This window comes from Mesocricetus auratus, unplaced genomic scaffold (assembly GCF_017639785.1).
Source record: "Mesocricetus auratus isolate SY011 unplaced genomic scaffold, BCM_Maur_2.0 Super-Scaffold_100010, whole genome shotgun sequence".
NCBI classification, from domain to species: domain Eukaryota; kingdom Metazoa; phylum Chordata; class Mammalia; order Rodentia; family Cricetidae; genus Mesocricetus; species Mesocricetus auratus.
In genome coordinates, this window is record NW_024429194.1 from 20380681 (window position 1) to 20395399 (window position 14719).

Here is a 14719-nt window from a genome sequence, read left to right on the forward strand (position 1 = left end):
TTAGGAAGGAATCCAGAAGGTGTCGAAATTCAAAGACAATGCCCATGGTTAAGTGGCTAGAGACCTAGAGAATCCACAGTGCCCCAAGCTTTCCCAGATACACACCTGTGTCTGGGAACAGTACTAGCACTCTTTCAGAAACCATAGTCCTTAACTGTGGCCTGACCAACCCTGCGCCTCACTGCAGTGTCTTCCGTCTCTTAGCTTCCTTCTAACTCAAAGTCATCTCCTTGAGGATTCCATGCACTGACACTGTCTCTACTAGTCAGGGCCACCTAGCACTAGTCCTCCTCCATCAACTGTGCATGCCCTATTCCTATTCTCTAGGTTACCAGGGGTCCATGGCAAGGTTCAGTTCCATTCCCACCCTTCTAGGCTCCTCATTGGTCCACGAATACCAGATCTAAATGATACAACCAATTTTCTCAGTGCAGTCCTTGCCAACAAGGTGATGATCTAGACCACCACTGGTGTCTGGAGTTGGTGTTGGTGCTGGTGCAGGTGCAGAGAATGAAGCCATGTGAACTTGAGTGGGAAGTTGAGTGTTAAGGAGAAAGGATGGTGGCTTCGATTGTGCTACCTACGGCAAATGTCCTTTTACCCAATGCTTTAGTCAACATAAATAATTTTAAAAAAATCTCTAAGTGGTTTTGAACAAGAAACCGTAAGAAACAGTCACCACAAAAGACCCTGCCTGTATTTCCTCCTGACAGGATGCTAACTTTCTGAGGAAGAGTATCTAAGATTTGTGAGTGAGTATGTGTGTGTGTGTGTGTGTGAGAGAGAGAGAGAGAGAGAGAGAGAGAGAGAGAGAGAGAGAGAGAGAGAGAGAGAGAGAGAGAGAGAGAGAGAGAGAGAGAGGGGTTTACAGGAGCCATGTAGGTGACAAGAACAAATCCAAGCTGTGGGAGATTCCTGACATGTGGATGCTGTCCAAGCCCAATGGCAGCACTTACGCTCCTGGGCTCCTGTCTGCTGGAGTGGCCATGCCAGGTAGGCTCAGGTCTAGGGTATAGAGACATTTGGATATGTGCTCACCATTCTCAGGGACATGTGTTAAAGGAATCGGCACTCGATGGGACAGGATGAGTCCATTGTCTGGACTTTGGACAAGTCTTCACAGAGCAGGGTGGGGGATGGGGAGGGTACTACATAATCTCCATACTTTAGGATTACTTTGATGTCCATAGGTACTCCAGAGCCTAGGGAGGGGATTCCTCTCCCAAAATCCACTGTTAATCCCTAGATACGATTGCCAAATTACCATGCTGGAGCCCCAAATACAAATATATTTTTTTAAAGTTACAGTTGCTGCTTCTGTAGTTTATTATACTTATTTGATTAATTTCATTATTGAATTTTAGGTTGCCATACAATCAACAGGTTTCAACACAGCATCTGCACACGCATGTGTCAGTATTAAATTCATAACAGCTGTTTTACTTAGGCATGGCAAGGCATCTTCTGTCGCGTGGTGTAGACTGCACTGGTGTTCATCCCCAAGGAAGACAAGCCCAAGGGAGCCAGCGTGGTTGTTTCTGCCACACTAAGCTGTCATTCAGGCACTATTTCTGAAGCTGAAGCAATGCAAACACTGACACAGACTTTCAGTCTGCATTTCGGATTGCAGAAATTGCAGAGGGAAACATCCCAGGAAGTTTACAGAGCAGCTCTTGTCATGGCATCCAGAGAGTCCTGGGGCTCAATTCATATGGACAACCTATCCCTTAGCTCTCCGAGGCTTCTGGTTTGTGGCACTTGTGACAGAGGACTATGGGCTGCCTTCTTCAGGGCTGTGCAAGAGGCCCCTAGAGCAGACATGCAAGGTCAGCAGCTCTGGGGCTCAGTACACTTATACTGAGGACAGGGTGGAGGAGATGAGGAGGGTAAGGGACTCCCTTGACTTCTGGCTACCATGGTTGAACTAACACCTGTCCCTCTAGGATTTATGCAAAGTGGCATTCCCAGCTCTGATGATAATAAAAATCAAAATATCTATGAAGTCTGAAAAATGCTAAAGATGCTCTGTGTCTTGTGGTATCTGACACCCAGACAAGATTTAATTCCTTACAAAAATAGAGAAGCATCTATCCCATGGGCATGCAGATATGCTCTTGTCTCCTAAAAATGCGTGTGTGTGTGTGTGTGTGTGTGTGTGTGTGTGTACATGCTATGCATATGCAGTGCCCTTGGAGGCCAGAAGAGGGCACTGGAGTCCTTGGAGCTGGTGTGGCAGGTGGTTGTTAGTCATCTAACATGGGTGTTGGGAACAGAACTCTGGTCCTCAGAGCAGCAAGTGCTAAGAGCAACTAAGCCATCACTCCAGCCCCACTTCTGTCTTTAATAAATGGTGAAAAATATACGTATGCAAAAGAAGTTTTTAAATATACTATCATTTACTATTTATAGATCTGAATATTCTATATATCTTTATACATGGAGCCTCCTCACAAATGTTGGGACACCTTACTGAGCCCCACTGGTCCTCGTTGCTTCTATGTGCTGTGGGTTCACAAATTCTTTCTCTATTGGGAGTTAGCACCTTGCAATCCACAGTTGTGGACAAACCAGGAGAATGTTCAAAAAAAAGCTTGGCAGACGAGGAAAGAGAAAGCAGTTGAAGAACAGGGCAGTCTCTGGGAGTGGAAACATCTGCTCCAGAGAGAACTCTGCTATCTCACTAACAAAACTTGGTGTTAATACAACAGTGTTTGAAGTTTTGGTTTTGAGATTTCTGAAGTTTAGCTGCATACCTCCCATATTGTGTGTGTGTGTGTGTGTGCTCGCACGCGCGCGCATATGTGTATGTATGCACATATCTCCACATGCATGAATGGAATAAAAACATCTACATTTAATTGCAGGAGCCACTTCAGAAAGTCCACATCTGGCCATCAGGCAAACAGCGGACTTGGAAAAGCAAGGCCATTTCCACAGTATAGACACTCACCCTGGGAGCCTGGGGACCCTTACCTTCAGCAGTGCCCGAGAGCCCGTCAGCCTTGAAGTTGCTGGTACTTTTCTTCCTCCGGTGCTTCTTTCTGTTGGCGTGGGGGGAGGGGGGTGGGTCAAGCTTGGGGCTGGTGCTGCTGGAGATACTTGGGCTGGAACACACCGAGTCACCCAGCCCCGTGTCTGCAACCGAACCAGAAAAGGCAAAAGAAAGCAAAGGTGAGCTCACAGCACAGAGCACTGAAAAGGAGGCAAAGCCCACTCAAACAATGTCCTCCAGCAGTGACACATGAGATCATCCCGCCATCTTTCCCGAGACGCCTGTGCACAAGGCGGCTGGGTACGAGGCCCAGGGCTTCGCCAGGGAACAGATCTAGGCACATTTGCCATGTGCACCTCCCAGCCCACAGCAGGCGCTGGAAGTCCTCTGTTTCCAGCTCTTAGAGCCTCAGGCTCACACACATGACATCAGGGATAGCAGGATAGTGAACTTTAGATCCTGGAGGTCCCCTTTTATTCCCTTACTGACCCTGATGTACCAGGGACAAGATACTGACACGTACAAACCACAAGGAAAGACTTGTTCTGAGTGGGTGTGAAGCTGCACACGGAGGGTGAACGCTCCCTGACCACCTTCTCCTGGCAGTGCTCCACAGGGCTGTGACTTCACCTGGGATCGGCCAGAGGTGGTAGGTACAACAGGCCACAACTCTCAGCAGCAGCCTGCAGGAGTGTCTCCAGTCAATACGGTATAGCAGCAGGCTGACGAGTCCCTCAGGCTCTGCAGAGAGGCTTCAGGGCCAATAGACAGTGTTTTGCTTTAAATAAAACTCAATTGATTATTTCCTTTGTCTTCAACAAAAAGACTGGGAAGAATCAGATTAGTACACTGTGCGGGGGACAGAGGAGCATGGGTGGTGCACCTCCCCACTCCCTGAGTTTTTAGAGTCCCTTTGTCGTGAATCGGGAGTCTTGTAATTGACTCGTATCTGCGTGGCTCCTGCTTTCCGAATACTGCCACCCCAAAAGCTGGGGATCCGTCATGGGCAAACCACCCTGAGATCCGTGCTGACGACGGGTACCCACCACCTTCTGTCCATCACTTCTCCCAGGCTCCAGGATTTCCAGCTCATGCAGCTGATTACTCTCCCAAGGGGATCGGTACCACAGGGAGAGCCAGCAGCCCTGAGTCCCACTCCAGCTTGTGGTTTGGCAGGCTGGCTCCAGGGGTGGTGGTGAGGGTAATGGTTTAAATGAAAACAGTGGTCCCTGGCTGGGCACAGTGGCACACACTATTATCCCAGCACTTAGGAGGCAGAGGTAGGAGTATCTGAGAGTTCTAGAACTACATAGTAAGACCCAGTCTTGCTAAAACAACAAAACCCAACCAACCACCCAACCACCCAACCAACAAAACATCACCACCAAAACCAAGAAACCAACAAAACAAAACAAGACAACTCTTAAACAGTCTGTTTCCCCAAAGTCCTCATCTAGTCTAGACGGGTACCAGACTCCAAGATGGTCATCATCCTGGAGTTTCCCTTCTGAATGCTATCTAGTGCTGACGGTGAGCACTTTTGCTCTTAAGTATTTCAAGTCCAGATTTCAAATGATGTACCCTGCCCCTGCCCAGTGCCAGGCCCACTGACAGTGGCCCATGACTGCCCTGTCCTCCACTGGAGTGCTCACTCATCAGACAGGGAGGCAAAGCCACCCACTGAACCTACTTGACCACATTCCCGGGCAATAAGCCTGAGTGTCCCACTGTCCTGCTGCTCCAGTTCTATGGCCTCTGTGACTGTGTCAGGAATCCTTTTTCCTAAGCTTCCAAGGCAATCTCCACTCCGGGGTCTGACACGGGACACTCTTCACTAGGCTGTTAGTGGTATAACGCTAACTACAGCTTCTTCAGGGCAGTTGTGGCTTCTCTCCCCCAGTGCCCTGTAATGCTCAATGGGGGTGTGTGTGGGAATTGTTATTAAACTACTCTCTACCACCCAACATATGCCAGCATCTGTCTGAGACACTTACAGCACATGCATGAACTACACAGAGAATGGGACAGACTTCCACACATGTGTATCGACCTCATCATCCTCTCTTGTCTGTGCGTTCTCAGCACACAGACCATCTTGAGTGCTGTCTGTGGATCTGGAAGCTTCCCTCGTTGTTGTTATTTACAACTTTCTTACAGGTCTACGTTGTTTGGAACACAAACCTCTATGTCCACAGCTGAGTTGATGAAAATGGTTCTGAGCAGGGTGGGGTTGGGACAGAGGTTCATGTGGTCACTGTCACCTGTCCACACATGGAGGCCTTTAAGAAACAACACTGAACTCAGGCAAGGCATTTACCTCTGTAGACTAGCCACAGGCTGTAAGGAATAATGGAACAGTTGTACGAACAATTGTCCTGCAACTTTGAACTTGCCAAGGAGCAAGGGGAGCAAGGTGACATACACCTACAATTCCAGAACCCAGGAGGCTGCGGCAGGAGGAACACTGAGTTTAGGTCACCCTAGGCCAGACAGCTGTTACCAGGCTAGTGAAGCCTACCTCATAAGACACAGCCTCAGAAATGAAACAAAACGAAATGGAAACGAAGACAATAAACTATTTTTCCAGGTAACACCTCAAAGGCCAGAGGTACCCAACTTACAGTTTTGATAATCAAGAAAAACTAAAGGGGCACAAAATTCAGTTTTTCTTTTTAGTGAACTGTCCCTATTCAAATAACTCACTGTTTTCTGTGTGCATGCAAATACCTTTTTGAAAATCTTCCCATTCTACTTGGGCAGGCCTCGAACTCACTGGCATATGGGTCAGGATTCACCTTTCTTGGGATGACAATCCAATGTATCTGTCTCCAGGAAACTCCTTCCCTTCCTACCACAGACAGCCTTTTCTAAACTAACAGGAGGGAGCACACCATCTCATCTCCAGGTGTCTCAGTGTCTACGGACTGCCATTATTCTGGCAGAAACTCTTGACTTTCATGGAGAAGTGGCAAGTGACAATCTTGAGAGGGTGACAATACTGGCAAGAAATGCCACTCACCTTCTTCCCCTGAGAGCCCAGTAGGCCAGGGCACTGATTTGCCCTGCACCGTCCCTCTCCCCAGCATCCTTCAGGATGGTGCTTCTGTTCTGTTTCTAGAATCTCTGCTGGCCTATCTAGTTCCTTCTCAATCAGAAGTACTTCCCAGGCCCACGTGACAATGACTGGAGACAGATGTGAATACCACAGCAAGCAGGGTTGTGGTCCTACAGATACCCAACATCCAGATATTGGGAAGTGGCCTATAAGCCCAGGGCACCCCAACTCATGGGACCCTCGTCAGTTCTGTCCCTCTTCCTTTGGACATCCTGTCTTACAGGGCACCATCTTCTTGGAAAGCTCATTCCACTCTGTGCACCCTGGAAGCCAGCTCTCTTGGAGATATACCTACCATGCTACTGGGTTCTGACTCCCACCCTTCACACTCCAACAAAAGTTGAGGCTCCTTTTTTATCCTGGCCCCTTGGAAGCTATGCCGTTGCAGAATATTCTGCTCTACAGATCCTGGGTCAGGGATTTTCCATTTCCACAACAGCTCTTCTGTCTTCTTGTTAAGTCACTCCACCAGGTGAAGTCTGGTCCCCATTCCTCCCCCTGCCAGACCTTTTCTTTCCTGATGCCTCAGCAGCCTTCATTCCCTGGTGTCTTCAGGGTCTTGCAAGCTACTCCTCCCCCCCAACTCCCTCCACTCCAGGAGCTCATCCAGCGATCTCTCACCTTCAAGGTCCAATCTTTGCTGCAGGTCCAAACATTGTTAACTACTGGAAACATCTTTGAAAACTCAATTTCCCAAGTTTCCCTCCATCTTTCCTCACAGGAAGCCTAACTTCATCTAATTTTCTTTTAAGGTCATGGAGGCAGCATCATGATGACTCTGCCTGGGTCCCTTATGTACCAGAACCCCTGCTGCCCTGAGCTTCTCACACTTCAGTTAGAAGTCTATTCACCACTCTCCTAGATGTTCATCAATGGCTCCTCCTGTCACCCCCCACCTCCCGGCATCCCTCACCTCACTCCAATCCCCACCATCTAACTGACTGAACCAACACACACACTCTCTCAGACACAAGAACCCCACTACTCCCTGAGGCCTGGCAGGCTCTGGCACTCCTCACCCTGTGAGGTGGGTCCCACTCTAGCCTAGACAGTGACTTTGGTCCCAGAATTTCACCCTTCCTCTTACCAAGCGCCTCCCTTGCCCACTCTCCCTTGTTACGACTTGACTTCTGTTGCTCTCTGAAGCAAAGTTCACTAAAGCATTCCTCCTCACTGCTGGCCACAGCTGTCTACACCAGTGCCCCTGACAGGGACCACTTCAGTGCACAGGCCTCCAGGGGCAGCATCTGTTTCTCCTGCCTCTGCTGTGGCTTGTCCCTCCATGGGAAGCCACAGTGAGGTCTGCATGGGAAGGCAGGGAGGAAACCACACAGCAAAGGAGGGTGCCTGTGAGAGGCGGCCCACAGTCTGCACAAACCACTGTCCCTCCCTGCCTCACTGACTTGGCTCTCTCCACATGGTGACAAGTGTCTGTCACAGGAGCATCACTGGCTGGCTCTGATCTGTGTTCTCCCTCTTCACCAGGATGACAGCTATGGGTGAATGCTACCTGCACTTGCCAGTTTTACTGAAGAACCGACTGCCTGAGGTGCGGGCCCAGGTGGGAGGGGACGTGTGGTCTCTGGTGGAACAGCAGAGTGCAAACAACTCTGCCATGTCCTTAAAAACTCACCACAAGCATGCTTTTGTGCCCACCACTGCCCTGCAAGTTTCCAACCGTCCGGAAGCTATTTTTAGGTGAACGACTACAGCCATGAATGGAATCTATTGACAGTGAGAGTCTCCCTTACACTCAGCCTATACTTATTGAGCATGCTCTCTGAGCTAGCAGCTGTCAAAGAATAAAGGGCAGAACCCCTGTCCCCATGGAGCCGATTTCTAAAGCCTGGAAAGAATGCCTATCTAATTTCTTGCTTGATGCCTTCAATAGAAGACTGTTTTCCTTGGGCCTTGCCAATGGAGCACAGAATGCTGAAGGGGCCCCCATCTGCAGCAGGCATGCCTACCCCACAGATAAACAGACAGAGGAGTAAGAGAGGACTCATCCACAGATAGACTGTGATTCTGTGGCCTGTGGAGGGGGCCTTCAGGGCCCAGGGATTGAGACTAATGGGAAGACAGGGGGGCCGCTGTGTCATGGGGAGAAACGTGTAAGAGTTGTCTCATACTATGGAAGACATGGAAGCGTTTCCGGGTCTAACCAGTGAGGCAGAAAGGAACCTGGACATTTTCTTTATGTTCACTCTTGCTGTGTGCCCTAGGATGCACAGGGCACAAGACCCCAAGGGGAGAGAACATTCTTGCTCATGTAGAGACCGAGGCAGGAGATAACTCTGGCTACAGGAGAGGACCAGGTCCTACCATCTTTCCATCTGCATCTTCCACATATGCCAATGTCCAAACACACCATGGCTCAGGGAAATGGAATCTACCCGCATCGAGCTTTCCTTTCCTACCAGTGGGGCAGGCATGGATGTGGTACCCTCTAGGAGTCTGGCCTCTTCACCAGGCTAAGGGGAGAGTAAGACACACAGATACTGGAGGGACCAAATGCTAGGCCAGGCGTTCTGGGGCAGAAAACAGACCTGCAGCTGCCAGGCGTCAGCATACGACTGTGGCCTATGTGAGACTTACACAAGGCTGATGTAATCAGGCACTGGGAAGATGACAGTGATGGGCATCAAAAGGGGGCAAATCCCTTGGTCACAGGAGACAGGAGGAGGAAGGGAAAGTGACCTTGGCTTGAGATCTGAGTGGGCTAGACAGGCAGCCGCCTCAGACATGGTGATGGCTTTCCAGTTTCTAGGCACCTGCAATATAAGTATTTATGCCCTGACTCCCAGATCTTGAGAATCCCCAGGAACTGTTTTAATATCCCCCTGCCCCCAATCTAAAATACGAGCAGTCATAGTGTGTGAGGCTTCCACACTGAGCTACCTCACTCTCCATTGCTCCTCCAGCCTGACAAGATGTCCCTCAGCCCCACCCTCAGGGTCCACCACTCCTCCTGACTGCCTATGAGGAATGCATTTCATTCTGTATCAATTACCAGGCAGTAAGACAAGAGACTACTGTCCGTGGCATTAAATACAGGAGAGGAGCAAGGTGAAGCAGGCAATCAAATTAAGAAAAAAGTCCAGTACTACTTCATTACTCCATGTTTGAATCTGCTTTGGTGTAGGGATCCCCCAGATATGGGTTGTTGAACCAGGAAGGGCTGTCCCATCCTATGCGTTCAATGTTGGCTATTAGTTCTTCCCAATCGGGCATCAATGTTCAACACATACCCCCCAAAATATATAACATGAGCAATAATGATCACAATCTGCAGTCTCTCCGAGCTCCGGCATGTGAAGTATGAGTCAAAGAAGCAGTTTCACTTTTCACTCGGGGAGCTGACAAGCATGACCAGAGGGAGAATAAAATAACATTCCACTCGCATAAATATCAAGCAGCCTGCTCGAGACTGATGGGCCAGGAATGTATTCTTAGCTATCATTCCGGCAGACAGGCCCAAGGACACTCATAACTTATTTTACAATCATTTAGTTTCAGCTCAAGTGGAAAACGTGACAACTTATCTCTGCCGACAAGATGCTATATCGAACCTCACAATTAACTCTCCTCCGATTATCTGCCCAGCCAATCATTAGCTGAGCCCATCTCAATGGACTGTTGTGGGGGGCTCATCTCAGGAAGTGCCTCTGCCAGGTATACAGAGGGTTTCTAATATCCAGGGGCATTTCCATAGACAGGGCATTTCTACAGACAGCTCCTCAATCCTATAGCCCGTTGCTTCTGTGGGCAGGGAGCCAGGATGTGTCTTCGGGAACACCTCAACTCAAGAATCACACTTGCCACTTTCTCAAGTATTGAGTCCCAGGTCATACCCTGGGTCTTCCAAAGCCCTGGAAGTTGACATTTCAGACAGTATGGGGGATATGGAGGGCTTCCTGAGGGATTTCTCTACCTACTATTCCTCAGGGTGTGGTTGGGAGACAGGATGATGCAAACTTGCTCCCAAGAGCCACTATAATGCAGATGAGCGGTTGGCGAGATGGCTGGCCATCACCCACAAGTACACAATTGCTTTAAACCATGTGTGCCTAAGAACCACATGTTTCCACGGACAGAAAAGAAAACCACAGACAAGAGGAGAGAAAGGACCAAGGGTGTCACATACACGGCAGGTGCTGACAGCGCTCTGGGGTCCACAGGTACCCTCACTCACTTCCATGGCTGCGTTAGGTGCAACACATCACCAAAAGCTTTTTTCCCCCTCCCTGTATTAAAAGAATTCAGAATTTTCAAAGACAGAGCCATTTGGCACTGCCAGGGGGAAATCTGCCGAGGGCTAAGGCCTTCCATAAACTCAACAGCAAGTCATTGTGGGAAGTAGAAAATTAAAGGCCACTTGCTTTGATCCAGGGTCAACGATGGGAGACTCATTTGGATCTTTAATAGGGCTTCTGTCCCTTCTGAGGCTCAGAGGGATGTGTCGGCTGGTAAATAAAGAAGCCGCCACCTTTGCCATTGGAGGAAATCACAACATCCCGGGTCCCTGTGAAAAGGTGAGTGTGAAGTTCAAACCCTCGCCCGGAGCTTTGACGGAGCTTTCAGCAGGAGGAGGCTGACTTCACTCCCATCTCTGAAGATGTTTCAGAGACTGCCATTATTGTGTGCTTCCTTTGGCAGCGCACGCAGGGGTACACAATGTCAGAAGGGGCAGCGGGACACGGCGGGGGGCGAGGAAGATGACAGGTGTTGGGGGAAAGCAAAAGACAACACAGTGTCAGATGGAGTTACAAAAACGGGGAGGGAAGGCGCACAATAGGAGGCGCCAGCGCGGAGAGAGGGTCCAGGGGAGAAGAATTCCTTCCCCGGCCACTTTCAATTACACCTCGGGTTCTGCAGAGGACGTGGGATTTAAGAGCGCTGATGGCCAGCTAGACGAAGCTCTCTCTACAAATATGTTTATAAAGCCTCTTAAAAGAGCACAAAGCGGCTTCACTATTTAGGGTCCAGGGTTTCTCTTCTCAGGTAATGAAAATGTCCTGCAGTTGACCTGGGAACGGTTACAGAGATCTGTGGTGGTGTTAGGAACTATTAAGTTATACTTCAAATGAGGCAAGTAAGTTATATGAATTTCACCTACAAAGAAGAGAAAAGGGAAAGGCCATTGTGCTAAACACTACAAAGGAATTAAGTAAGAAATGCAAACAAAAAAAAATCTACTTTGCAGTCTAGGGAGATGGGGGAAGACATGTGTGCTGGGAGTCCCCAAGTGGTCTGGGGGCCCTTAGGAACAGAAGGCAAAGTACAGCACCAAACTTGGGTCTTAAGTCTGGGTTTAGGTAGAGAGGGAAGTAGCTGCCCCGTCTGGGACCACGTGCCACAGATGAGGCAGACGGATGAGTATTTCTGCTGGTGCAGCCAGCGTGAGTTCCTTCAGTCCCCGGCTTCCCTGTGTCACATACAGCTTCACCAGACCTCACTGTTTCCTTGCACACTGTGGGTTCCTAGGTTTCTCTGGGTTCTTGTTCATAACCAGAAGCTTTGGGGAATGCACCCTCAAGACGAGGATGTATGGGCACCAAACAACATTCCCCGATTTCAGAGGACCATACAGTGATCATGGAGGCAGAAGGCCAGAGGAAGCTGGGGTAAGTCTGTTCCATGGAGGAAAGCAATTGGCTATGCCAGTCAGGATTTGATATTTAAGGGTCAAAAATCAAACTGTTCTCTAGTTGATTTTTAGCTGAATGCAAGCTGCACAAAGTTTAAATTAATCTAGTGTACTTGGGAAGACGTAAAGGCAGGCTGAGCAGGGCTGGGAGGTGGAAATGAAATCATTTCAAGAGATTCCCATTCCCTTCCAGCCTCATCTCTTTTTACATAATCAGCCACAACCATTTTTCAAGTTTGGTGCTTACAGCTGCTAAATTACAAAGAGTCTGTTTCCCATGGAGGACTGCCCTGGCTGAATAGGCTGGGGAGAGACCCGGCATGTCTACTAGGAGAAAACCCCATAAGTTAATTAGATGTATGATTGCTCTTTGATAGCATGATTCCGCTCCCTTTCTGAAACTTAGCTGTTTTTGTAAAAGTTACCAGGAATAAAGAAATGATGCCCCAGCTGCTACTGAAGGCAGCCTGCTTTCAGCTGGCCAGAACCCGAATGTCTCTGTCCAGGGTCCTGAAGATGTCCAGTTTCTAGTACAGTGCAGAATTCACAAGTAATTTGCAGAAGACGCAAATAGGTCGAAGTAGGTGATTCCTTGGAAGCCTGCCTCTTCACCTGCCACCTTCTGATGGTGCGATCTGATATGCAGAAACCCAGGTTTGAAAAGGAGTAAAACTGGTTTTGACATTTCATCCCAACAATTCAGGGTTAAATGTCATAAACCTGTAAGCGATCAGATTCATTCTCTATTTTTCAGAACATAAGGCCTTGGTTGGCATGATTATTTCCCACTGCTTGGATGGGCTTCAGACAGTTTTTTTTAAGTCATGATTCAACACTTTTGTATATTTAAACATCAGGGCAGTCTTTAAGACATGAGTCCAAGAAAATACAGGGCATTGGATGCACACCACTAAACTGTTTCTTGAAGTTGAGAGCTTTTCCAACCAGCGATCTTTAGGGACAGTTAGGCTGTTACATGACATGGTTCCAAAATAAGGGCAGTAAGAGGAGGTTCAAAACCAGCCTGGACCCTGGCTATGCTGCTGTGGTTACAACACACAGTTTAATTTCTTCCCATGTGAAACAGGTGATCCTCAACTCTGCTCTGGACCTGCCTCACTGCCACCTGTTCAATTTCCGCTGGGGCCAGGACCCCTGCCTGCACACAAGTAGTAACACATGAACCTTCCGCCATGTGACCAGTGAGGTACCAGATGGATGGATGGATGGATGAGCAGACAGACTCACTCTCTCACCAGTCAGTCTCTGCAAGAGGCTGTATCATCCATAGCAAATACAATAAGAGCTCTAACCTGCAGTCCAGATGTTCTGCAGAGTGGTTTAATCCATACACTTAGAGCCTACATTAGAGGGATAGCAATGACTGCTGAAGCTTGGGGTTGGGGAGACCTGGGGTGGGTGGTTAGGAGTGACAACAGTACAGTGCAGCCCCCCTTAGTCCTGAAGGCTATGACTGCTTTCCCCAACCATCGCCACCCTGCATAGTTAACTTCGAGATGTCCCAACCAGAGCTGTAACAAAAACAAGACATTTCTTGTGCTAAAGAGCGACTATTTCATAGGGAAAGTTTTGGCAACCACTAGAGAGGTTTTTGAGTAATTTAATTTTAGAACTGTCACAATTAAAGCTGTGTGAACCACAGTGAGACCACAGGCAGCCTCTCAGTTCCGGTAGCCATGGGGTTGGGAGGCACTCTCCTTCAATTCTGCCTTGGTCTCAGTCTTCTGTTGCTGTCTTATGTATTGGTGCTTCCCTGCCCTCGTTATGTATTCATATCAATATATGTGTATGCGTGTTTTATCTGTATGTGTGCCCGGTGCCAGAGAAGGTCAAAAAAAGAGCATCAGATTCCCTGGAGCAGGAGTTATAGTTGGCTGTGAGTTGCCATGTGGGTGCTGGGAACTGAGCCTGTATTCTCTGGAAGAGCAACCAGTGCTCTTAACCACTGAGCGATTACTTCAGATGCCCTCCTTTTACTTTAAAACTTCTTTTAATGTGACATGTGGTACAGAAGGCATTCAGCACCAAACAGGTGTTTAATAGAAAAATAAGAAAGAAACAAAATACCAGGAGCTGTTGAGATGACTCAATCAATAAAGTATCTGCCTTGCAAGCACGAGGACCTGAGTTCAGATCCCCAAACCCATGCAAGCTGAGTGTGACGGTACATGTCTATAACCTCAGCACTGTTCAGAGACAGGAGGATTACAAGAGCTCATGGGCCAGCCAGTTGATCCAAATTGGCCAGCTCCAGGGCCAGTGAGAGACCTTGTCTTGAAATATAAAAAAGAGAATGATGAAGGAACCCAACTTTGATCCCTGGCCTTCACATGTGTGCATACACACACACACACACACACACACACACACACACACACACACACACACACACTGCAAAACAGCAGTGTAAAGAATGAAATCAAGTCTTTGAATTGCAGGAGAAACAATGATACTCAGTACGCCTATGCAGTAGACTCACAGGTGAACATAAGACCATAAAACCCAGGGCTTCTAACTACCAGTTGATAAATCTTCATGTCTTCATAACCAGAGAAATGTGGAGAATAAACTGCCAACATATTATGATGATTAATTAGAATTTATTTCCCCTTGGGGGTTACATGTAAACTTTTGTTATGTTTAAAGCTAAGTGTGGAAAACACCATGGTAGTTTTTCTTTTTTAAATGAAATCAAATGCTACTTGTCCGTACTCAAGAAGGAAATATCACCTTGCCAGTACTCAAGGAAATATCACCTTGTAAACATCTATGATGTGGTCTGAAAATCTCCTGTGTCATTCTTAAACAGGAAGGAAGTGGGTGGGTCATGAAGAGGGAGCCACATGGTGTTCCCTAGCCTTTGTTGAGTGGCATACTGCAGCTAGAGAAGACAGAGATAACATCATGGTGTCCAGTGCCTCAAAAGGAAGGTCTGGTCACTTGA

The 14719-nt window shown here is 48.2% G+C and overlaps 1 protein-coding gene across 10 annotated transcripts in view; it reads right to left on the bottom strand.

The window, feature by feature from the left end:
• The window catches only part of Agap1 (ArfGAP with GTPase domain, ankyrin repeat and PH domain 1), a 452310-nt gene that overhangs the window by 101411 nt on the left and 336180 nt on the right, over positions 1-14719 (bottom strand). For 8 of the 10 annotated variants that reach the window (XM_040753059.1, XM_040753060.1, XM_005082223.4 and 5 more), the window contains one exon: positions 2974-3135. The exons of the other annotated variants lie outside the window; for them this stretch is intronic. In XM_040753059.1, coding sequence (XP_040608993.1) covers positions 2974-3135 — 162 coding nt within the window. The remainder of the gene's footprint in view (positions 1-2973; positions 3136-14719) is intronic. 10 annotated transcript variants of the gene reach the window in all.